Raw genomic sequence first — 25,285 nt, forward strand, 5'->3', positions numbered from 1 at the left:
AGAAATCTTGGGAAGACTTTGGAAACAGTTGCAGACTTTGGGTCAAGCTGCTGGAAAACCAATCTGGAGTGTAATTAGCAGTCTTCGTAAGGGAGGTAAGAAGGAAATGACAAGTATTTTGGACAGGTCAGGAAAACTGCTGGTGAATCCTATTGATGCCTTGGGCAGATGGAGGAAATATTTTGAAGAGTTGCTCAATGTAAGTGAAAATACGATCAGTAATGTTTCAGATTTCGATGTACAATGGGATAGGAATGATGATGGAAATAGGATCACATTTGAGGAAGTGGAGAAAATGGTCAATAGATTGCAGTGCAATAAAGTGGCTGGGGTGGATGAAATTAAGTCGGAACTCATCAAATACAGTGGAATGTGAGGTCTTAAATGGCTACACAGGATAATTGAAATGGCGTGGGAGTCGGGACAGGTTCCATCAGACTGGACGAAAGCAGTAATCACACCAATCTTTAGGCATGGAAACAGAAAAGATTGTAACAACTACAGAGGTATCTCTTTAATCAGCGCTGTGGGTAAAATATTCTCAGGTGTTATTGAAAGGAAAGTGTGAGTATTAGTTGAGGACAAATTGGATGAAAATCAGTGTGGGTTTAGGCCTGTTAGAGGGTGTCAGGACCAGATATTTAGCTTACGGCAAATAATGGAGAAGTGTTATGAGTGGAACAGGGAATTGTATCTATGCTTTATAGATCTAGAAAAGGCATATGACCAGGTTCCTAGGAGGAAGTTATTGTCTGTTCTACGAGATTATGGAACAGGAGGCAAACTTTTGCAAGCAATTAAAGGTCTTTACATAGATAGTCAGGCAGCAGTTAGAGTTGACGGTAAATTGAGTTCATGGTTCAGAGTAATTTCAGGGGTAAGACAAGGCTGCAACCTGTCTCCACTGTTGTTCATATTATTTATGGATCATATGTTCAAAACAATAGACTGGCTGGGTGAGATTAAGATATGTGAACACAAAATAAGCAGTCTCGCATATGCAGATGACTTAGTTGTGATGGCAGATTCGATTGAAAAATTGCAAAGTAATATTTCAGAGCTAGATCAGAAATATAAAGACTATGGTATGAAGATTAGCATCTCCAAAATGGAAGTAATGTCAGTGCTAAAGAGATATAAACGGATTGAGTGCCAAATAGGAGGAACAAAGTTAGAACAGGTGGACAGTTTCAAGTACTCAGGATGCATATTCTCACAGGATGGCAACATAGTGAAAGAACTGGAAGCGAGGTGCAGCAAAGCTAATGCAGTGAGCGCTCAGCTACGATCTACTCTCTTCTGCAAGAAGGAAGTCAGTACCAAGACTAAGTTATCTGTGCACCGTTCAATCTTGTTGTATGTGAGCGAAAGCTGGGTGGATTCAGGTTACCTTATCAGTAAAGTTGAGGTTATGGATATGAAAGTAGCTAGGATAATTGCAGGTACTAGTAGATGGGAACAATGGCAGGAGGGTGTCCACAATGAGGAAATCAAAGAAAAACTGGGAATGTACTCTACAGATGTAGCAGTCAGGGCGAACAGGCTTAGATGGTGGGATCATGTTACACGCATAGGAGAAGCAAGGTTACCCACAAGACTCATGGGTTCAGCAGTAGAGGGTAGGAGGAGTCGGCATAGATCAAGGAGAAGGTACCTGGATTCGGTTAAGAATGACTTTAAAGTAATAGGCTTAACATCAGAAGAGGCACCAATGTTAGCACTGAATAGAGGATCATGGAGGAATTTTTTAAGGGTGACTATGCTCCAGACTGAATGCTGAAAGGGATAATCAGTCTTAGATGATGATGATGATGATGATGATGATGAAGCAGAGAATAACTTGGCACAAAATCACTGAAGTTTCGTAACCTTTACTAATACGTAACTAAATGCTAATGTCAACAAACTTTTAAACTTACTTTTGAAAGTTTTAACTAACTACCTAAACTCTGTATGACAGACACAAATTAATTTAACTTTGAATCGCTAAGTCTAGTCAAAAATAATGATCTACCCTCACACAAAATTCATGCCTAAAATGTAAACAAAAGTAATGACTACCGGCCTTTATGAAATACTTTCTTTTCGATCTAAATATGCTCAGAAAAGTAAAACCTTCAATACATAGCCTAGAGAAGTAATAAATGCACTAGTCTAAAATGTAATTTTAACTAAATTAACTCTTATTTCAATATTAATGAATTAACATAGCTTCATGGATGTGCGTTTGCCAGAGATATCCCTGTATACTATTTTGCACTTGCAACTGACTTCACGTACTCCAGGCGTGTGCAGCTTGTTGACAGCATCTTTCACATCTTTCATAGAGCCCAGCGCATCTCTGATTTGTTGCTGTATCTGTTGTTGGCATGATGTCAGCTTGATGGAGAACTTCAGCCACTTGTTCACTGACACCAAATATATGCATTATGTGGGTGATGTGCTATTGTTCCATCTCCTCCTCCACTGTGGTTTTGTTTTGCATACTGCCATGCATTGTTCTTTTATCATAATTATTTGGTCTGGAAGGGGATCATGGTGTCTGGAGTCCCTCTTTAGAGTGCCAGCAGATCTGAATGAGCCACTGGCCCAATAGTAAAGACACCACTCTGGTTATGGCCACCTACAACTGTGACCGAAATTTTGGGCTATGCGACATTATTTCCTGACAGTGTTTTATAAAAGATTGCAATGGCCATGGAAGCTTACACTTTCTCATTTAATCATTGCTAATGAAACCTGTCATTGTAGTACAGATCATCATTTTACCCATACCAAAGATGTCAAAAGTGTGTACTGGTGTCTCTCTCTCTCTCTCTCTCTCTCTTACACACACACACACACACACACACACACACACACACACACACACAATCACCTTCAATTTTTCTATTTTTGCTGTGTCCATATTCAACAAAATTTTGAAAAAGGCAACAATTTATATGTAGTTGATTGTTGTGAACCCTATGAAACATGTAAAAACTCAGACTTCACCAACTTTTAAGTTAGTATGGTTTTTCTTTTTTAAGTACACACCCTAAGATATCCAATCACACACACCCTATCTGATCAAAAGAATGCTGACACCCCTGTGTAATGCAGAATTGACTACTAGATGTCATTTCTGGAAACCCAGAATCTACTATGTAGGAATCAACATGGATTCCGGAAACAGCGATCGTGTGAGACCCAACTCGCTTTATTTGTTCATGAGACCCAGAAAATATTAGATACAGGCTCCCAGGTAGATGCTATTTTTCTTGACTTCCGGAAGGCGTTCGATACAGTTCCGCACTGTCGCCTGATAAACAAAGTAAGAGCCTACGGAATATCAGACCAGCTGTGTGGCTGGATTGAAGAGTTTTTAGCAAACAGAACACAGCATGTTGTTATCAATGGAGAGACGTCTACAGACGTTAAAGTAACCTCTGGCGTGCCACAGGGGAGTGTTATGGGACCATTGCTTCTCACAATATATATAAATGACTTAGTATATAGTGTCGGAAGTTCCATGCGGCTTTTCGCGGATGATGCTGTAGTATACAGAGAAGTTGCAGCATTAGAAAATTGTAGCGAAATGCAGGAAGATCTGCAGCGGATAGGCACTTGGTGCAGGGAGTGGCAACTGACCCTTAACATAGACAAATGTAATGTATTGCGAATACATAGAAAGAAGGATCCTTTATTGTATGATTATATGATAGCGGAACAAACACTGGTAGCAGTTACTTCTGTAAAATATCTGGGAGTATGCTTGCGGAACGATTTGAAGTGGAATGATCATATAAAATTAATTGTTGGTAAGGCGGGTACCAGGTTGAGATTCATTGGGAGAGTCCTTAGAAAATGTAGTCCATCAACAAAGGAGGTGGCTTACAAAACACTCATTCAACCTATACTTGAGTATTGCTCATCAGTGTGGGATCCGTACCAGATCGGTCTGACGGAGGAGATAGAGAAGATCCAAAGAAGAGCGGCGCGTTTCGTCACAGGGTTATTTGGTAACCGTGAAAGCGTTACGGAGATGTTTAATAAACTCAAGTGGCAGACTCTGCAAGAGAGGCGCTCTGCATCGCGGTGTAGATTGCTCGCCAGGTTTCGAGAGGGTGCGTTTCTGGATGAGGTATCGAATATATTGCTTCCCCCTACTTATACCTCCCGAGGAGATCACGAATGTAAAATTAGAGAGATTAGAGCGCGCACGGAGGCTTTCAGACGCGACTGGAACAGGAAAGGGAGGTAATGACAGTGGCACGTAAAGTGCCCTCCGCCACACACCGTTGGGTGGCTTGCGGAGTATCAATGTAGATGTAGATAAGAGCCAGGCCCACCAGTACAAAAGAAGGCAGGGGAATCGTTGTCAGTAGAGAAGCAGTAACAGGAAAATGGCTCAGCGACTTCGTACAAGGTCTAGTTGTTGGATGTCACCTGAGTAGTAAATCCATCAGGGACAATTCAACCCTTCTGAAGCTGCCCGAGTTGACTGTTGGTGACATGACATGTGAATGAACAGCCACAGCTAAACCAAGACCAGGCAAACATCATGTACTGATGGACAGGGACTGTCCTGCATTGCAGTGAGAGGGTGTAAAAAGTTATATGAAATCACTGGAAGGAATCACTTGTCCCAAAGTGCTGCCAACAGTCCAGCTACTGGAAAAACAATACCAGCTCAAAAGCTAGTAATGTCTCTGCTGTCACAGAACATCTTTCTATGTGCCATACATCAGCTGCAGCTGAGTGGTTGCCTTTCCTCACTTTTGTTTATTGTTTCCCTCCTACAATTTCTGATATTGTATTATTTTTGCTTTAAGTAATTCCCAATTTCCTATTCACACAAACAACATCCTTGCCTGTTTTTGCCTTAAATGATTCATTGCTGTTGTGTACATGACATAAGCTGTGCTTTGTATCTACAGAACAACTCTTTTGTCTCTACAAGAAGGAGTAATACATTACAATCACGATTAGTTTTTACTTGATGTGCAAATAGAAATTCATTTAATCACTTTTACATTTTAAATTTAATACTTAATTAAATATAAGAATTTGAAAGCACTCCATGTGTATTACGTGATGTAAGAAATACAACAAATTTAATTATTTTAAACAATTACAGTGCTGTTGTTTAGTGGGTATTAATGTTCTTTTCTTCTTCATATGTGGGTTTGACATTTGCACTAACTGGTATGTAGGTTCAGAGAAATTTCTGTGTCTATGATATGTTTTTTCCACATCACATCTTTTGTATCTCTGTTATTAGGGGCAGCATGTCCATACTATACAGAGGACGGATATGCAAGGGGGGACATTTCCATTGAATCACACACAGAAACTGTGAGTACTAATGTAAGTTAGACAGAGCTTTTGTATATGTTGTCTTTTTTTATGTGCCAGATGTTAATTAAATTCTTTTCTGCAGCATTTACAGATGGCAGGCAATGTATCACCAAAGACTGAACCACTTACACAAACATTGCAGACAGATGAAGAAACTAGGTAAGTCAATAGTTATTCAGTTAGTGAAGAACTGCAAGTGTACTACAAAGTATGGTAAAATATTACCAATTCAGCATTCTAATCTATAGATACAGTTTATAGGTACTTACAAGTGTAAAACCCCTTTGTCAGTAATGATTATTACAAGAGACATACTCAGCTTCTTTCAATATTTAGTAACTTGCTACCTTGAGGCAGAAAACTTGGTATACAATTTGTTAATGCATGCTGCTAGTCATCAGGGACAAATACAACACTGATACAAATGTAGATATCTGCTTAAACTACAGAAAAGCCTTCAACAAAAGGCCTGTCTGTTTGCTAATAACAATGTAGGCTCGAATAGCATTTCCATCCCAAACGTGTATCAGGACCGAAGATGTTTCAGTACGTAGGATCCAAAATTTTGTGTTCAGCGGAGAAATTACTTTGGACGTCTAAGTATTGATGGATATTCCATAAACATATGTAATGTGGGGACTTCAGCGCTCACAATATATTTATTTGATAAGTTTGCTCGTTGTTTCATGTGGCTTGCTAAGAACATGTTACTGTTAGGAATATGCCATTAGTTATTTGGAGAGTTGTTCTTGTAGGTGTACACTAGCTTTTGTTGCTTGAAGAACGTGTGATGTGAATTACGGAAGATGGAGTATATAGTGGAAAAAATTAACACTTCACTATGCTATTATTGTGAATTTAATAGCAGAGTACAGACACATGGAGCTGTTTGAAACCTTTGTAACTTTTGTTCCCTTTGTGGGAAAAAAAAGACTTTTGAGTAAAGTATGGAAAGAATTATTTACCATATACAAGGTGAGTTCTGATGATTTTCTGAGCACTCTAAGTCACAATGGTCCATATAAACCCTTTTGAGAATTTCCAGATACGTTAAATAAGATGGCACTGTGGTAAGACACTGGACTAATATTTAGAAGTGTGGCAGTTCAAGTCCCTGTCTGGCCATTCTAATTTAGGTTTTCTGTGTTTTTCCTAAATAATTTAAGGCAAATGCTGGAAAGTTTGCGCTAATGGGTATGACTGATTTCCCCATCCTTCCCTAATCAGAGCTTATCCTCCATCTCCAATGATTTCAGACCGAACGAGGTAGCGCAGTGGTTAGCACACTGGACTCGCATTTGGGAGGACGATGGTTCAATCCCGCATCCGGCCATCCTGATTTAGGTTTTCCGTGATTTCCCTAAATCGCTCCAGGCAAATGCCGGGATGGTTCCTTTGAAAGGGCATGGCAGACTTCCTTCCCTGTCCTTCCCTAATCCGATGAGACCGATGACATCGCTGTTTGGTCTCTTCCCCCAAACAATCCAATCCAATCCAATGATTTCATTGATGTGACATTAAACCCTAAGCTTCGTATCTTCTTAAATTCGTGACATATGTGGTATTTGCATTCCATGCTCAGTGTTTGAAAACAGCTGTTGGGTTTGACATACTTGAAATTAATGGTACAAAATTAAACTCCATCCAAACAGGCCTTGGAAGCCTCAATGGTTTCGACTGACCAACATATCATTATCAGGCATTAGGTGTCACTGGCTGCAGATGTAGAGGGGCATGTAGTCAGTAGACTGCACTCGCATCTGTTGTCAATTTTTGTGACCAGAGCCGCTACTTCTCAGTCAAGTAGCATCCCCATTGGCCTCACAAGGGCCAAGTGCATCCTGCTTGTCAACAGCACTCGACAGACGCTGACGGTCACCCATCCAAGTGTTAGCCAAGCCCGACAGTGCTTAACTTCAGTGATCAGACAGGAACCAGTGTTACCACTGCAGCAAGCCTGTTGACTTATAAAAGTAAGATGATGACAATTTCTCTGTCTCTTCTGGCTTGTTGTCAGTGGGATAGGTAAAAATTTTGACTGTCTGTCTCAAAAGTTGTCACATATGATAAAAATGGTAAATTAGAAAGTAAAGAATAGCTGATTGCTAATAAAAACAGTATCCTTACAAAAGTTAATACTAGTCATCAAAATAGGATGAAATAAATTTTTGAACTAGAGAAGGTGTCATATACTATGAATGGCTTCCTTCAGTTATGATCATAACTGTCTGGCATTTGTTGGTAGCATCCTATATGTTTTGAGACTAAAATATGAGAGAAGAAAAAGAAGACCAAAGAAGAAAGAAGACTGCTGCAGTATGATGCAATCAGTTAGGTTGCCCATATTCTTCTGATCTTACCATCTCAAATATCCACTATTTCCATTTTTGCATGATCCACCAAACAGAAAAAAATACTGAGAAGTGGACAGGCACATATGCAGGACAAAGAAATGCTCAGCTTTTGGATTAAGTCCTCCAGATCACTTGTGCTCTCTCTCTCTCTCTCTCTCTCTCTCTCTCTCTCTCTCTCTCTCTCTCTCTCTCTCTCATTCACTCACTCACACACACACACACACACACACACACACACACACACACACACACACACAATTTTCATGAGTAACCTGGCTTTTGATGGGATGGGAAATGCTAGTGACAGAGGTGGAATAGGTTGCATATACATCTTTCCAAAATATGTGTCTCAGCTGTGGGACCGTTAAGTACAGAAAGGGCGTAGGGACAGGGTAATATTTTGTGATGGATTGCACTGTTTGTGGAGGATGGAGTACCCCTTTAAAAGGAGAGGAAAGTATTGTGATGAGGGTATTCCTCATTTCAGGTCACAGCAAGATGTTTTTGGAATCCTAGTGAAGAACAAAGTCCACTGTTCCAGTCACAAATGGTGTAGAATGGAAAATGGGTATTCCACCAGGGTTGGTCAGCAAGATTCTGAAAGTGTTGGATGCTCATGGATCTAAGGCAAGGGAAGCCTGTTTGTGGAGAAGGTGGGAAATTATCTTTTGCTAAGGGCTTGGCAAGACCTTCACTGTACTGGGAGAGGGGCTGTTTGTCCCTGCTGATGTGACATTGTTGAGTAAATATCCAGTATGGGAAGATCTTTTTGGTGTGGAATGACAGGCAGCCATCACAGTCAAGTTATTACCAGTGATTGGTTGGTATGAAGCTAAGATCTTTGGAAACCATAAATAGGAAGGATGATGGCTCATTCAATTGAGCAGAACTATGTGAAATGAATTGTGAGAGAATGAAAGCTTGACATGATGCCAAGTGAAGATATCAGTGACAACTATAATTTTAGTATTTTTATTTTAGACTATCGTCACATTTGTGTTATTAATAATTACCAGTTATTTGTACTGTGCTCAGTCTTATGGGGGCTGAAAATGTTCAAAAATGGAACAAAATCAGTAATCATTATAGGCATTGACTATAGACTAAAATAAAAAGTATTAAAATTGTGGGAAAAGATTTAGAAATTTTGGAGAGGCGAGAATTAGCATCCACACCTGTGTCCATGTAATTGAGATGAAATCAGTGAATCAGAACCAAGTAACAGGCTGTAGGAATCTGAACGACTAGCTGTGTCATGTCCTATGAACAGATCGGTACAGGACAGTATCGTTGTTGATGTGTGGATTTGTTAGTAGGTGATATCTTTCAGTTGAAGCAGGTAAGGATAAGGATATAATGGTCATAGTTACCAGGAAGAAGGTGAGAGCTTGTAATCAGTTGGATGTTGAAACAGGCAATGTTCGTTAAAATCAACTTGAAGGGTGTTGGGGTAGAGCAGGTCCATTCAGTGTCCAGTGCAGAGCAGTCAGAGGTAAAATGAATGACAGATGAGAGCAACATTACGAGTGATGGGCCACATTGGCTGATGTCCCCAGTTACTAGTTTATATTGTGAGATGGAAGACAGACAGTTGTTGTAAGAGCAGATCTTCAATGCTATCTATTTTTAATACTTTGCAGGAGGGTCTGAATCTTTTTGCATGATTGTAATGGTTATGCAAAATGTAAAGTGTGCTTAATATAGTAAACCGTATCAATAAATTAAATTGCAGATTAGTATGATGAATACTTCACTGGTGAGAGTGGGGTAGTAAGCCAGCAAGGCAGTAAGTCAGCCTGTCAAACAAAATAAGTAACCACATAATTTAAAAATAGGTAATTTAAGTAAAATGATGGCAGTAGCATGAAATAACTCTATTTTTGCTTCAACTGCAATTTGGATTTTAGTTTTGTGATCTTTTGTAACTGATATGTTTTGATAAAATGTGTCCTGTTATTTATGGGCTGCATGTCATCTAGGAGAATAAGTTATAAAATTTTTCGTAAGGTAGCTGTTGATTTGAAAGTGCATAAAAAGATGACGTAATTAAAGCCTATAGAATTATGTCAAAAACTGGTTCTCTTTTCTCGTAATATTGTTGAGAAAATTTACAGAACTGGCATTTGTGAGAGACTGCGGAACAATCCTGCTTCCAACAACATAAGGACTGACATGGCAAGAAAAGAGAAATCAGGGTTCACTCAGAAGCATACAGTCAGTCATTTTTCCCCTCATTCCATTTGTGAGTGGTACAGAAAGAGAATTACTAGCTGTAGTAGAAGGTACACACTGGCATGCATTGTAAGGTCTCGTGCAGAATGTCTGTGTAGATGAAATGTCTGCCTTCAGCTGCCAGAGACTGGTGTCGTGTGTGTGTGTGTGTGTGTGTGTGTGTGTGTGTGTGTGTGTGTGTGTGTGTGGTTTTGTCTGTTTTCAACAAAGGCCTTGTTGGCCGAAAGGTCATTTTGTAGCAGTCTTTTTGTTGCGCCTATCTGCGACTCAGCATCTCCGCTATATGGTGAGTAGCAACTATCCTTCTCATAATATTGTTACATTCCATCCTGAAGATGTGGTGTGGTGGATGAACAAGTACTTTTGTCGCATACGGCCAAATGTTTCCCAAGAAAAGTGACTCATAGCTAGCATATGTACAGCTGTGGGCCATAAAATATGTTTGCTGACTATCAATTGACTGAAGTCTTCACTATTACCATTTACCTTTATTGCGAGTGAGGTTTCAGTGGATGATTTTTTCAAAAGAGTGTTAGCTGACAGAAAATGATTTAATAGCTTGCAACAAAGTTTGACTTCCTCTTGAGACAAATATGTGCTCATTTAGTTAAGTGTGAAAATGGGATTGCTGCATTGAGCAATTGTTCCTTGTTCCCCTTCCTATAATTGTGAAAAGGCAAAAACAGATATTGAAATTTTTTCTAGGGTCCAGTGCCTTTGTTGCAATAAATATTGAGGGAATGGTGTTGCTGAAGATATTTAGAGGCTGGTAATTTTCATAGTAAGTACACAGATTTGGTAAAAAAGCTATTTGTTCTTCTTATTTTATGCACAAGCAAGCACTTAGGTTGCACTGAATTTTTTTGGCTATGGGTGCTGTCATGAACTTTCTAGTATTATTCATGCTGTAGCATTTAATTGCTTTGTATTCATGGAGAAATAAGCAGTTTTAGTTTGTGGGGAAGCACTGATATGTACTCTGTAGAAGCAGTGCAGAAAAATGAATTTCAAACTATTCATTGGGCAAACAAATACTGCGATATGTGGAGAAGTTAACAGTGTGATACTTCAGTAATGGCCACTGATATGCCAACAGCACTAGTTGCTGGATTTAACATTCTTGCACAGTTCTTTTATTCCACACATTATACATTTGATGGTATTTGGTTCTAACATGTGTTTCACGCTGTGCTTTGAAATTATGAGGTACCACTGTCAGTATGTTTTATGGGTATGTTATTTGGTGATACTTTTATCCAGTAACAATAACAGAATCATTTCTATACCAACTCAGAGAATTATGTGTGTTAATTTCTCCATCACTCACAAATTTATTTCCAGTGACATACAGTGGCATCCCAGACCCCTGTGGCACCATTTCCATTGCTTGGAATTCCACCTCATTCAGATGTACCCTTAACATGGTCACTTGTTTGTGGTCACTAGTGAAAAAGTGCATAATTATAAAATAAAAGTTTAGATGATGGATCAAAGAATGCATGCTTATCATTGTAACAGTGTTTATAATCGATTTTTCACACAGGATTACTGATGATCAGAGCTCTGTGAATGTGAACATCTGCTTAATATCTGCTGGGATAAAAATTAAACTTACAGTATAATTGTTACAGTTCACAAGGCAAATTTTAGTGATGTCAACTGTTAGTGGTTGACATTGTTACTCTGTGTAACATAATTCTTACATTACAATTGCCTTTGTGTTAATTGACATGTGGTTCATAATATACAAATTACAGTAGCTGCAGTTGCAATGTATAACAGAATGTCTATTTATTAAACAGTGTTTTCTGGAACACCAGTCAGTATTATGAAAACATATATTTCACTTCTTTATATAGATTTGTGTTTTGTAAGCAAAAAATACAACATGAAATCTGATATGCATGAGAATGCACTCTATTGTTCTGCACTGAGTACACATATCAGTTTTTGTGTGCATCAGGCTGGGATTAAAATCCAGACCCATATCATTCTTGGACAGTATGCTGCCAACTGTGCCATCCCTGCCACTCTCGGAGGCTGTGTATCACTATTGTAGAGCATCTGCAGAGTTTGGAAGGAATAGAAAAAAAACCTTGGGTAGTCAGAGCTTTGTCTGTCAATGAGCAATGCTTAGCTAGCACACACAGTAGGTACTCATGAATGTCAAACATCAGAGTTAATGTACTGGTTTGGCACATATAATTACCTGAAATGTTTAATTGGTGTATCATACAACAATGTTAGAGAGAAACATAACATATCCAGTCTAATAACTTCCTTCTTATAAAAAGTGGTAAGACATTTTATTATATAGAATACAATGGAAATTAAGCATACAAGCAAGAGATCTTAGTTGGTGAAACATCTTCCCTGCCTTCCAGGGTCTGTTATATGAACAGAAATCACTGTTCATTGAAATTGTCATTAGTTATGAGGCAACCATGTAAATTCTCTTATCAGGTGAGGTCCTGCAGTCATTAAGACTGAGATTGACATATGTGAGGATGGCAGTTCATTTTCCCGTCTGACCATCCACATTTAGGTTTTATGTGGTTTCCCTAAATCGCATAAGGGAGTGTCCGGTTCCTTTTTCCAATCCGAGCTTGTGCTTCATCTCAAATAACCTTTTTCATTGAAGGGATATTCAACTGCATTCTTCCTTCCTACTGTCAGCACTGAAATGTTATGTAATTTCAATGTTTTTGTGCCATGTGATGCTAACTTTTTAGATTTATAGCAGGAATATTGTTTATTAACCTATAATCTGCTCTACACCTACATATATACTCCACTAACAAATGTACTATGCAGAGTGAAGGATGCTTCGTTCCAGTATTAACCATTCTCTGTGTCCGCCTCAGTAGTTGCACAGTCAGCATGGCAGATTGCTAACCAAAGGAAGTCTGTGTTCAATTCCTGGCTGGGTCAGAGATTTTCTCCTCTCAGTGGTTGGTTGTTGTGTTAACATTCAATTATTGAGATGGCTGTATAGGCATGTCCCAAAAGCCAATAATAATAACTATTACCACAACTATTCCATTCACCTAAGAAAACAGTAAAATAGTTGCACACCCTATCACAGATAGCAGCTCTCTAAATTTACCCAACAGAATTTCATAAGGACAGAATTACCTTTTTCCATATTTTTTGTCAGTTATACCAACTTGATGCAGTCCTATCACAGTGTCTGTGTATTCATTCCATTTCTGCTGCCAGTTCCTCTTGATCATGACCCCACATACAGGAGTAGTAGTCTAGAATAAATTGCTCTAACATCTATGCAGCATCCTTCACAGATGCACTGCACTTTTCCAGATTTCCCACAATGAGTCTGGATCTTCCATTTGTCTTCCCTACAACTGATTTCACATTTTCATTTAATTTGTTCCCAAATATTACCCCAACTTCAGGTGTTTACCACTAGTGTTGTAATAGTTACTTATGGGCGTTATCTTGTGTGTCTCCACATTTTAACAGAGCTTTGATTCAGTACACTACCTAGAAGTACTGCCTAAATTGGTCTGCATTTCCATCCAGCCACCAAGCAATGATACTTCCTCGTAGACAAGAGCTTTATTATAATGATGCAAAACTAAGAAAGCAGTTGCATGATGTGCTCTATGGAGAGAAGGACTTTGCCAGTGTGCTTTCTGTCTCTGTCCCCTGCCACAATCTCCTCCTGTTGTCTGTCCTGGTAATGGACAATGCTGAGGTATACACCATCCTGGCCTGATGTTTTTGCTAATGATTCTCACTAAAATCAATTACATTGCTGTCACTTCTTAATGTACTACTTGTTGTGTTTGTTTTATACCACCCAACATAAACACTACAGTGGCTAAGCACCCTCGCCATACCTAAACTAACATTAAATCAATGATAAAAATTCTATGCACACCGTGAAGAATGTGCCACAAACAACTTTGGTAGAATGATGTTACTGGTTTGAGCATCAGATGCTACACTGCTGCTTGCCACTGCCCATCAACCCATGCCCCCACCTTTTTAAGTACACATCACTACAGTGAAAAATCTGACATTGCTGATGTGACCTTATATTATGCATATTTGTCCTTTACTGAGAACATCAGTGATCCTATTACAATTCCTCGATACGTACATCACATGACTTCATTTCTGTTGAGATTCACTGGTATCTGTTAGTTACCTCTGTCAGCAAAATATTATGTGAGTTAATCACTTATCACCCCCCCCCCCCCCCCCATGAACCATGGACCTTGCTGGTGGTGGGGAGGCTTGCGTGCCTCAGCGATACAGATGGCCGTACCTTAGGTGCAACCACAACAGAGGGGTATCTGTTGAGAGGCCAGACAAACATGTGGTTCCTGAAGAGGGGCAGCAGCCTTTTCAGTAGTTGCAGGGGCAACAGTCTGGATGATTGACTGATCTGGCCTTGTAACATTAACCAAAACGGCCTTGCTGTGCTGGTACTACGAACGGCTGAAAGCAAGGGGAAACTACAGCCGTAATTTTTCCCGAGGACATGCAGCTTTACTGTATGATTAAATGATGATGGCGTCCTCTTGGGTAAAATATTCCGGAGGTAAAATAGTCCCCCATTCGGACCTCCGGGCGGGGACTACTCAAGAGAACGTCATTATCAGGAGAAAGAAAACTGGCATTCTATGGATCGGAGCGTGGAATGTCAGATCCCTTAATCGGGCAGGTAGGTTAGAAAATTTAAAAAGGGAAATGGATAGGTTAAAGTTAGATATAATGGGAATTAGTGAAGTTCGGTGGCAGGAGGAACAAGACTTTTGGTCAGGTGATTACAGGGTTATAAATACAAAATCAAATAGGGGTAATACAAGAGTAGGTTTAATAATGAATAAAAAATTAGGAGTGCGGGTTAGCTACTACAAACAGCATAGTGAACGCATTATTGTGGCCAAGATAGACACAAAGCCCATGCCTACTACAGTAGTACAAGTTTATATGCCAACTAGCTCTGCAGATGATGAAGAAATAGATGAAATGTATGACGAGATAAAAGAAATTATTCAGGTAGTGAAGGGAGACGAAAATTTAATAGTCATGGGTGACTGGAATTCGTCAGTAGGAAAAGGGAGAGAAGGAAACATAGTAGGTGAATATGGATTGGGGGGAAGGAATGAGAGAGGAAGCCGCCTTGTAGAATTTTGCACAGAGCATAACTTAATCATAGCTAACACTTGGTTCAAGAATCATAAAAGAAGGTTGTATACTTGGGTGAATCCTGGAGATACTAAATAGTATCAGATACATTATATAATGGTAAGACAGAGATTTAGGAACCAGGTTTTAAATTGTAAGACATTTCCTGGGGCAGATGTGGATTCTGACCACAATCTATTGGTTATGAACTGCAGATTGAAACTGAAGAAACTGCAAAAAGGTGGGAATTTAAGAAGATGGGACCTGGATAAACTGAAAGAACCAGAGGTTGTAGAGAGTTTCAGGGAGAGCATAAGGGAACAATTGACAGGAATGGGGGAAAGAAATACAGTAGAAGAAGAATGGGTAGCTCTGAGGGATCAAGTAGTGAAGGCAGCAGACGATCAAGTAGGTAAAAAGATGAGGGCTAATAGAAATCCTTGGGTAACAGAAGAAATATTGAATTTAATTGATGAAACGAGAAAATATAAAAATGCAGTAAATGAAGCAGCCAAAAAGGAATACAAACGTCTCAAAAATGATATCGACAGGAAGTGCAAAATGGCTAAGCAGGGATGGCTAGAGGACAAATGTAAGGATGTCGAGGCTTGTCTCACTAGGGGTAAGATAGATACTGCCTACAGGAAAATTAAAGAGACCTTTGGAGAGAAGAGAACCACTTGTATGAATATCAAGAGCTCAGATGGCAACCCAGTTCTAAGCAAAGAAGGGAAGGCAGAAAGGTGGAAGTAGTATATAGAGGGTCTATACAAGGGCGATGTACTTGAGGACAATATTATGGAAATGGAGGAGGATGTAGATGAAGACGAAATGTGAGATAAGATACTGCTTGAAGAGTTTGACAGAGCACTGAAAGACCTGAGTCGAAACAAGGCCCCGGGAGTAGACAACATTCCATTAGAACTACTGATGGCCTCGGGAGAGCCAGTCATGACAAAACTCTACCATCTGGTGAGCACGATGTATGAGACAGGCGAAATACCCTCAGACTTCAAGAAGAATATAATAATTCCAATCCCAAAGAAAGCAGGTGTTGACAGATGTGAAAATTACCGAACTATCAGTTTAATAAGTCACAGCTGCAAAATTCTAACGCGAATTCTTTACAGACGAATGGAAAAACTGGTAGAAGCCGACCTCGGGGAAGATCAGTTTGGATTCCGTAGAAATGTTGGAACACGTGAGGCAACACTGACCTTACGACTTATCTTAGAAGAGAGATTAAGAAAAGGCAAACCTACGTTTCTAGCATTTGTAGACTTAGAGAAAGCTTTTGACAATGTTAACTGGAATACTCTCTTTCAAATTCTGAAGGTGGCAGGGGTAAAATACAGGGAGCGAAAGGCTATTTACAATTTGTACAGAAACCAGATGGCAGTTATAAGAGTCGAGGGGCATGAAAGGGAAGCAGTGGTTGGGAAACGAGTGAGACAGGGTTGTAGCCTTTCCCCGATGTTATTCGATCTGTATATTGAGCAAGCAGTAAAGGAAACAAAAGAAAAATTCGGAGTAGGTATTAAAATTCATGGAGAAGAATTAAAAACTTTGACGTTCGCCGATGACATTGTAATTCTGTCAGAGACAGCAAAGCACTTGGAAGAGCAGTTGAACGGAATGGACAGTGTCTTGAAAGGAGGGTATAAGATGAACATCAACAAAAGCAAAACTAGTATAATGGAATGTAGTCTAATTAAGTCGGGTGATGCTGAGGGAATTAGATTAGGAAATGAGACACTTAAAGTAGTAAAGGAGTTTTGCTATTTAGGGAGTAAAATAACCGATGAGGGTCGAAGTAGAGAGGATATAAAATGTAGACTGGCAATGGCAAGGAATGCGTTTCTCAAGAAGAGAAATTTGTTAACATCGAGTATAGATTTAAGTGCCAGGAAGTCGTTTCTGAAAGTATTTGTATGGAGTGTAGCCATGTATGGAAGTGAAACATGGACAATAACTAGTTTGGACAAGAAGAGAATAGAAGCTTTTGAAATGTGGTGCTACAGAAGAATGCTGAAGATAAGGTGGGTAGATCACGTAACTAATGAGGAGGTATTGAATAGGATTGGGGAGAAGAGAAGTTTGTGGCACAACTTGACTAGAAGAAGGGATCGGTTGGTAGGACATGTTTTGAAGCATCGAGGGATCACAAATTTAGCATTGGAGGGCACCGTGGAGGGTAAAAATCGTAGAGGGAGACCAAGAGATGAATACACTAAGCAGATTCAGAAGGATGTAGGTTGCAGTAGGTACTGGGAGATGAAGAAGCTTGCACAGGATAGAGTAGCATGGAGAGCTGCATCAAACCAGTCTCAGGACTGAAGACCACAACAACAACAATCACTTATCAGATATAATATTCCATACTGATGTTCTTTTATGTGATGATGCTACTGCCAAATAGCTGTATACATATTTTTATTATTTCCACTATCGTGATTTCAGCTTTTAAGCCATTATCACATGCAGCTGGGGAACTTATTAGTACACATCAAACATGTCTGTGTGAAACATAATCAAAATATTACAATTCGTATCTAATTATAAAAACCATATGTCTCATCTGAATTTTCACAGGTGAATCACACTGTCAGTTCTTGTTCAGACACTTTGCTGTCATATTTCATGACAATATGTCTATATATCTAGTTTTTATATGGATAACTGCCTGTTAAAACATAGAAATGAAACTGTTTCTCCTGAAATAGGCAAAATTCCTGTTGTCGGTAGATTACTTTGTGTTGCAAGCTTATCATGTTTGCAGTGAATCTGTATGATGTCACCATATGATGTGATGCTGCAAGTGCTAATGCTGTCATGATTGTGGCCATGGGCAAAGTCATCTTCTTAGATGTGATCACAAGAGATTTGTCTAAATCCTGTGAACTGTTAAATCAAACCCCAGCTACTTGACATAAGTCCAAAGTCCAGCTCTGCTTATCAATGTCGTGGTGGTCCTGAAAGTAAGGCCCAGAGTGAATCCTCTGTGGAGTCCACTCAAACCTCAGTGTCTCCTCTCAGTGTACTTACTTTGATCAATCAATGAAAAGGCCTTACTGTTTCTGCAATCAGGGGATTGGAATTGAGCCCAAATGCCAATCAGAAACATCCTTTTGCAACTGAAATTTTCTCATGTGCAGCTGTGGCAATACATCAGAAATTGAAGTGCTGCCCAGCAACAGTACAAAACTGTAGTTTCACTCAAACCCACTGGGGCCAGTTAGGAACTCAAGAGGCTTCCATCTCTCCATATTCCTAAGCCTTCTGTCCTAAATTTTCTGAACTCAATGCGGAGTCCACTTGTCCTGCAGAATGCTTTTGTCCTGCCCGAACCCTGGGTTAGGCTGGCAGAGCTGAATTGTGTTTACTCCTGCCTCTGTGGTGAACTCGGTTCTGAGTTGCAGTTAGTGTGCCTGTCCTGTGTGCAGGGAAGATTATTCCTCAAGTTGGAGGTTCTCATGAGCTGAAAACAAGAAGTTACAGAAGCTCTTGTAAACTTGAGTAACAACATGTTTCTCCAGGATCAGAATAGAGTTGAAATAAAAGTCCCTAATCTCTCATTTAGTTAAGTGCAAAAACAATTTAATCAAGAAAAGCAAATAATGTCTGAACTGAAAGAGAGAGTGTGGGTGATAGGCAAGATGTATGCAACTCATTTTTTGAATAGAAATGAAAGTGTGAGAGGACAATGTGTCACAGACAAATGCCTCACAACTGCACTTGATAGTGGTTCAAAAGTCGAAGTCACAAGAGTGGAAATAATAAGAAAAACTTAGTCAAATTATGGCAGAATTATGTCATTTAAAAATATTCCATATGATAATATCTTGGTTATCACAGAGTAGTGTGGTATAGTATTGATTGCTTGATGGAAATCTGTGAAGAAGAAATCTACCTGTTCACCTACATCAAAATCATTTGTGATTGAATAATATCCGTGATTGTATGTGTGTTGTTTCCTGAATCTGCATTGATTCTTCTTCATAAATGAAGGTTAGTGGTATTGTTGAACAGTTCTGTGCTTTATTTCATTTATGTTCCTCATGAACTGTGCTCTTTTCATGCTACATGGGGCTGTTTACTTTCTAAGATATTTTTATAAGTACAAGCTGGGGAAGGCTGTCAGAAAGTTATGTGATGATAGGAGCCTTATGGCTTAATTAATTTTTACATGTGTATTTTCACATTCCTGCTTCCTATCTATTGTCTTCAGTTTCAACAATTGACTAGGCAGTGAGAGACAATGGAGGGTTTTGATCCAATGTTTGTTACATATGAGCAGAACTTCCAGGGATTTCCTGAAAAATCTTTTGTCAAGATCTCCTTTTACCCTCCTTCTCACTATACCCCTCAGATTTTATCTTTCATCTGGCAGACAGTTTCTCTCCGGGTGCATACTATGTCCATGTCAGATTTCTTCCCACCCTCCCCTCTCCTCCCATGATCCTATTTCCCTAAGAATTTTCATCATGAATCTAAGACTGAAACCATATACAGTATAAGTAGGGGCCTGTGCTTTCCATTATGTATCTGTCCACACATCAATCTCCTACTTGAAAAGGAGATGCACATATGTCTGGTTCTGTCTTATTGCCTCCCGTGAAAACCACCTTGTACCTATTTTTAGGAGCACTTTAGGCCATTTACCACCTTGGTTTTTCTTTCAGAGCATTTCCGTATGTGGTTACCATCCACTAGCTGCTATCAGGCGACAGATGAGTGCCAGACCAAGGTTATCCATGGAGCATGTAAATAGTAGAAGAAATCTGTGATCTTGACACTGTGTTCACAACATCAAGAAAAATTCCAGCTGCATCATCACTGGTGCTATTCAAATTCTGTTGACTTTTATCAATGCTGCTTTCATCCCTTTTGGACAATATCTGAAAATACGACCTCATCATTTAGCTCCCTTTTTTCTTGTGTATTGTTTTGTTCGCAACAAATATATCTTTATTAACAGGTTTTCAAAATGGAAATTACTTCTTCTTTTGAAGATTTTTTTTTTTCTTATTTAAGGTAATTAAGTGATATATCTGTGATATATAAGTGATATCTCTTGCTTGACCCAGCCAAACATAGCAACATGTCTGAATATATTGAGCCTCTTCCTTGAATCCAGTGTTTGGGACTCTTCTTCACTCTTACAGAGCTGGAGAATTAATAGATCACAAGCTTCAAATAATAGAATTCAGCTGTTTACTTGAAGTGGTTGAAATTTCAATGTTGTGCTTGTGTGGGACTCATTCCATGACTGCAGATTTCCTTATATGTAGGTAACGGTTAAAAGAGAAATCTTTTATAAGGCAGTCTTTATCATCTTCTTACCATTTACATCCAGTGATGAATCTTTACCACTAACTGCATTATCAATGGCGTGTATCATTTTTTTTTTTTTTAATAAATCAAATGTTATCTCACCATTATTATTACTCTGCAGTGGCAGAGGTGTAACAAAACAGTGAAGATTCATATATCATACTCCTTTCCTTTACTTTCTATCCCTCTTGATGTTAAGGTCAGCAGTTAGATTTAATTTCCCTCAACACCTTTACATTACTGTCTTTCTTCCTTATGTTCCCTGTTAGTATCATTCTTTAGCCCAATCAACTGCTTAAAAAAGCTGTAGGCTTTGGATTAACTGTTACTTTTTTATGTGTGTTTCTTCATCCGTTCTCCAGCCATTCTTATTTCAAGTATTGTTTTGTACATTCCACTTCTATATCTCAAATATATAAATTCCATGTAAGTGCACCACTATTGCAAGCTTTGCATTACTAACATTTATCATTAATTATTTCTTTCCGGCAGGAACTACTTACGCAAAGATATCTCTATTGTAGTCCTAACAGTAAGGCTTTAATGTTCACTGTAATTTGCGAATATGGTTCAGTGCACCAAATTAACGTGTGTAAACTTCATCGAAAAATGACGTTTATTTTGTGCATTGTTAATTTAGTTACTTATTTAGTTTAATTATACATATATCGATTCTCTTTGTTCTAGATGTGGTGCTCAAGAACTACAACCATCCACAGAACAGGTAAGGTATAGTGCGTAAATCTGAAAATTTATTGCAGATTTATGGCACAGCCAGTAACTGTGGTAGTGTTAGGTTCATGGCTTGAAATGAATGCAGAAGGTGACGTAAAAATAGTTTTAATGCTGATTTGGGTTACATACAGTTATTTCATGTAAAGCATAACTTTTCAGTGAAGTCAACAGTGAGATGTTTGTCAGTGCTGTTCTTCACTAGCTGATATAATGGTATACAAATTTCAAAAGTAGTCTTTGGATGGAAGTTTTAGAGCTAGATTCATGTATACATCAGGAAGTGCCTCACATTTTATTTTAGCTTTGAAGTCACATTATGTACTAAAGGTGATTAAATTTAGATTTTTTCTTCTGAGTTTCGTGATATGCTGTGTAAATAACATTTACGTAAAAATTTTGTTGTGTTTCATTTTGATACTTTCCCATAATACAGAGAGTGTAATTGTTAGTTTTCATCACACATGAATAACACTGGTAAAGGAATGAAAGGAGTGTAATAAATTGAGTTGTTCGTCACTTTGATTTACTGCAAAACTAAATTTTTCAGTTGAGCTTGCAACAGTCCTATATGTAGCTCCAAATGGTTGATCCAGTCATAATCCATTAAGATCCATGATTTTAGCGGGATAACATGCTCCATTACTAATCTTATCAATGTGTTTGCCTCTGGCAAAAACCCAGAAAATATACTAATATTTAATACTGGTGTTAACCATTTGATCCTTCTTTAGCTTTTATATTTGATAGGCATCATGATTGGCATGTATCATTGTATTATATGGACTACCTTTAAGCTTCATTGTACATGTAGTCCTCTCTGAGTCAGTAATTATTTGTCATTGATAAATATGCTTCTTAAATTAATCATTTTTAACATTTTTGTTTTACACTGTGCTTTTCCAGACTTGCCTGCAGTACAGTGGAAATGAAATGCTCATAGGCAAAACTCCAGAAAGGTTAGTTTAGTTAAATTGATGAATGTTACAGATTTGGGTAACACCTTTCACTTAATTAGCTTTGGGAAGAACATTTTAATTATGGAACTCTTTGTGGTATGAGAAAAGAAACATTTTCCCTAATCCATCTAGTAAATGTCATAGTGCACTGTAATTTGAGTGTCCTCTTCTCTGCAGCCATTTTTATGTCAAATTCTTTAAAGGCAAAGGATGGCACACTAATGTAGAAGGCATCACAAAACCAGCGAAGTTCAAAATCTGTGCCTTTTACATATTTATTTTTATGTGTATAAACTGACTCTATCATTTCCTTTGTGTATGATGATGTCTAGTTGGTACAGAATTTCTAGTTGGTGTGATGACTGGCAGCTAGCTCTAAATGTAGAAATATACAAGTTAATGCAGATGAGTAGAAACGCAAATGGTTGACTTTTGTTTATTGGGGGGAGGGGGGATTTTAGGAAAGTGTGATTCACCTGTAAAGAAGATCACATGTAGGACACTAGTGCAACCCACTGTTGAGTATGTTCGAGTACTTGGGATCCGCACTGGGTCAGATTAAAGGAAGACATCAAAGCAATTCAGAAGCGGGCTGCTAGATTTGTTACCACTAAATTCTAACAACACACAATTATTACAGAAATGCTCTGGGAATTTAAATGGAAAACATTGGAGGGAAAACATCCTTCTTTCTGTAGAGCACTACTGAGAAAATTTAGAGAACTGGCATTTGAGGCTGAGTGCAGAACAATTCTTCTGCCGCCAATGGACATTTCATGTAAGGACCCTGAAGGTAAATTCAGAGAGCTTAGGACTTATATGTAGGCATGTAGATAGTCAATGATATGACTATAATAGGGGGAAACATTCCACGTGGGAAAAATATATATAAAAACAAAGATGCTGTAACTTACCAAATGAGAAAGCGTTGGTATGTTGATAGAGACAATAAAACACACACACACACACACACACACACACACACACACACACATTTAAAGCTAAAGACTTACCTTAGGGGGAAAAAAGGACATAAGGACATGCGCGCGCCCACACACACACACACACACACACACACACACACACACATATCTATCCGCACATATACAGACACAGGCAGACATATGTAAATGCAAAGAGATTGGGCAGAGATGTCAGTCGAGGCGGTAGTACAGAATCAAAGATGTTGTTGAATGACAGATGAGATACGAGCAGCGTCAGCTTGAAATTAGCGGAGGTTGAGGGCTGGTGGGTAACGGGAAGAGAGAATATATTGAAGGGCAAGTTCCCATCTCCGAAGTTCTGATAGGTTGGTGTCAGTGGGAAGTATCCAGATAACCTGGACGGTGTAACACTGTGCCAAGATGTGCTGGCCGTGCACCAAGGCATGTTTAGCCACAGTGAGATCCTCATTACTAACAAACACTGTCTGCCTGTGTCCGTTCATGCGAATGGACAGTTTGTTGCTGGTCATTCCCACATAGAAGGCTTCAAAGTGTAGGCATGTCAGTTAGTAAATCACATGGGTGCTTTCACACGTGGCTCTGCCTTTGATCGTGTACACCTTCCGGGTTACAGGACTGAAGTAGGTCGCGGTGGGAGGGTGCATGGGACAGGTTTTACACCAGGGGCAGTTACAAGGGTAGGAGCCAGAGGGTAGGGAAGGTGGTTTGGGGATTTCATAGGGATGAACCAAGAGGTCACGAAGGTTAGGTGGACAGCTGAAAGACACTCTTGGTGGAGTGGGGAGGCAGTTGTTCCTCCTAATTTCAGTGTGTACTTGCGTGAATAAATGTATATTATTGAGAATGGCGTGACATTTGTGTGTGTAGTATGTAACACATTTCATAGTAAATTGACAATTGCAAGTTAACAGTTATGCATGCTACAGTTCAACTGGAAAGTCATTTCTCGTAAGTGTAATGTTTCCATCTTCTCTCTCTCTCTCTCTCTCTCTCTCTCTCTCTCTTCCTATTTTTTTTAAAAAAAATAAGGAAATAGTTGAAAGTGTGTGATTATGACGAAAATATAGTTCTTACAAAATCAATTGCTATGATGTAATAGTGTTTCCTGTACTTGCTGTAACTGTCGTATTGTATTTGATTTTGTTTTCCCTTCCAACAGCGGCATATATAACTTACATTTTTGGTACTCAAGATTTGGTTTGTAGGACATGAACAAGCGAGAGGGATGATAATTAATTTGAAGAGTTTGCTTCAGTTATGCTAATTATTTATTCAAACCATATCTGGTTTCAGGATTTTAGAATCCCATCTTCAGGTGTATGAAGTTATTGTATTTGGTAACACACAAAAAGTGGTTGGGTTAGTCAATGTAAGAGCTGCAATATTACATGTAGGTGGAAACTATCCACTTCCGGGCAGCTGTGCACTAGGAACACCAACTAAAAATCTGAATTGAAGCTGATATCTCTAAATTAATTAAAATTTTTGGTAATTTTGAGTTTGTTATGTGTTTGCTTAGTGAAAAAACCTGAAGTTTGAGACTCAAAATGCCAAGTAGTTCCATAGAACAAATAAATTTATCCCAGGTTTTCTCTGCTTACAACAACAATATTTTTTTGTGTTAACTGCTTCAGTTCTTAAAGGGAACTTTTAATACTTGTAATACAATGGATCCAGAAATTAAAAAGAGAATGAGCAAGCTTAGTTTTGTAAAACAATGCACCACCCTCAATCCAGCATGACTGTGAAGTCTGTTCTTGGATACATGATGAACTAGTAGCTGTTTGTAAGCAGCTGGTAATCACTCTGACTTCTGTCAGATCATTGAAAACTGTTGTGAATGGGTGTGTTAGGAGGGTTACCAGACACCAAAGTTACCTCAAGTACCATCTTCACCAGTGCATACTGTCTACTCTACAGAAAATACAGGTTATGTTATCACCCGTTGACTTGACCATGATTTCTTGTCAGTGGTAGGTGTAAGGTTCGTGTCCAGGGAAGGCAAAGAACAAGAACTCAGGGTATTACACCCACCCAGTGACTAACAAGTTTGAGGTGCCGTATCACTCTGAAACAGAAACTGAACTGTTGAGGCACACTTGACTTGTTGAGAAGCCTGCTGTGTCACATGCCAGAGGGAAGAAAGCACAGAAAGATATGAGGTTTGCCAATCATTAGCAGTCAGAATACACAGTAAATAATGACATCCCAT

At 38.9% G+C, this 25,285-nt stretch overlaps 1 protein-coding gene across 1 annotated transcript in view; it reads left to right on the top strand.

Moving 5' to 3' along the window:
* The window catches only part of LOC124595527, a 291,163-nt gene that overhangs the window by 236,929 nt on the left and 28,949 nt on the right, over nt 1-25,285 (top strand). Inside the window, exons 17-20 of the mRNA XM_047134296.1 lie at nt 5,264-5,337; nt 5,423-5,499; nt 21,105-21,141; nt 22,056-22,108. Coding sequence (XP_046990252.1) covers nt 5,264-5,337; nt 5,423-5,499; nt 21,105-21,141; nt 22,056-22,108 — 241 coding nt within the window. The remainder of the gene's footprint in view (nt 1-5,263; nt 5,338-5,422; nt 5,500-21,104; nt 21,142-22,055; nt 22,109-25,285) is intronic.

Source organism: Schistocerca americana, chromosome 2 (genome assembly GCF_021461395.2).
Source record: "Schistocerca americana isolate TAMUIC-IGC-003095 chromosome 2, iqSchAmer2.1, whole genome shotgun sequence".
NCBI lineage: Eukaryota > Metazoa > Arthropoda > Insecta > Orthoptera > Acrididae > Schistocerca > Schistocerca americana.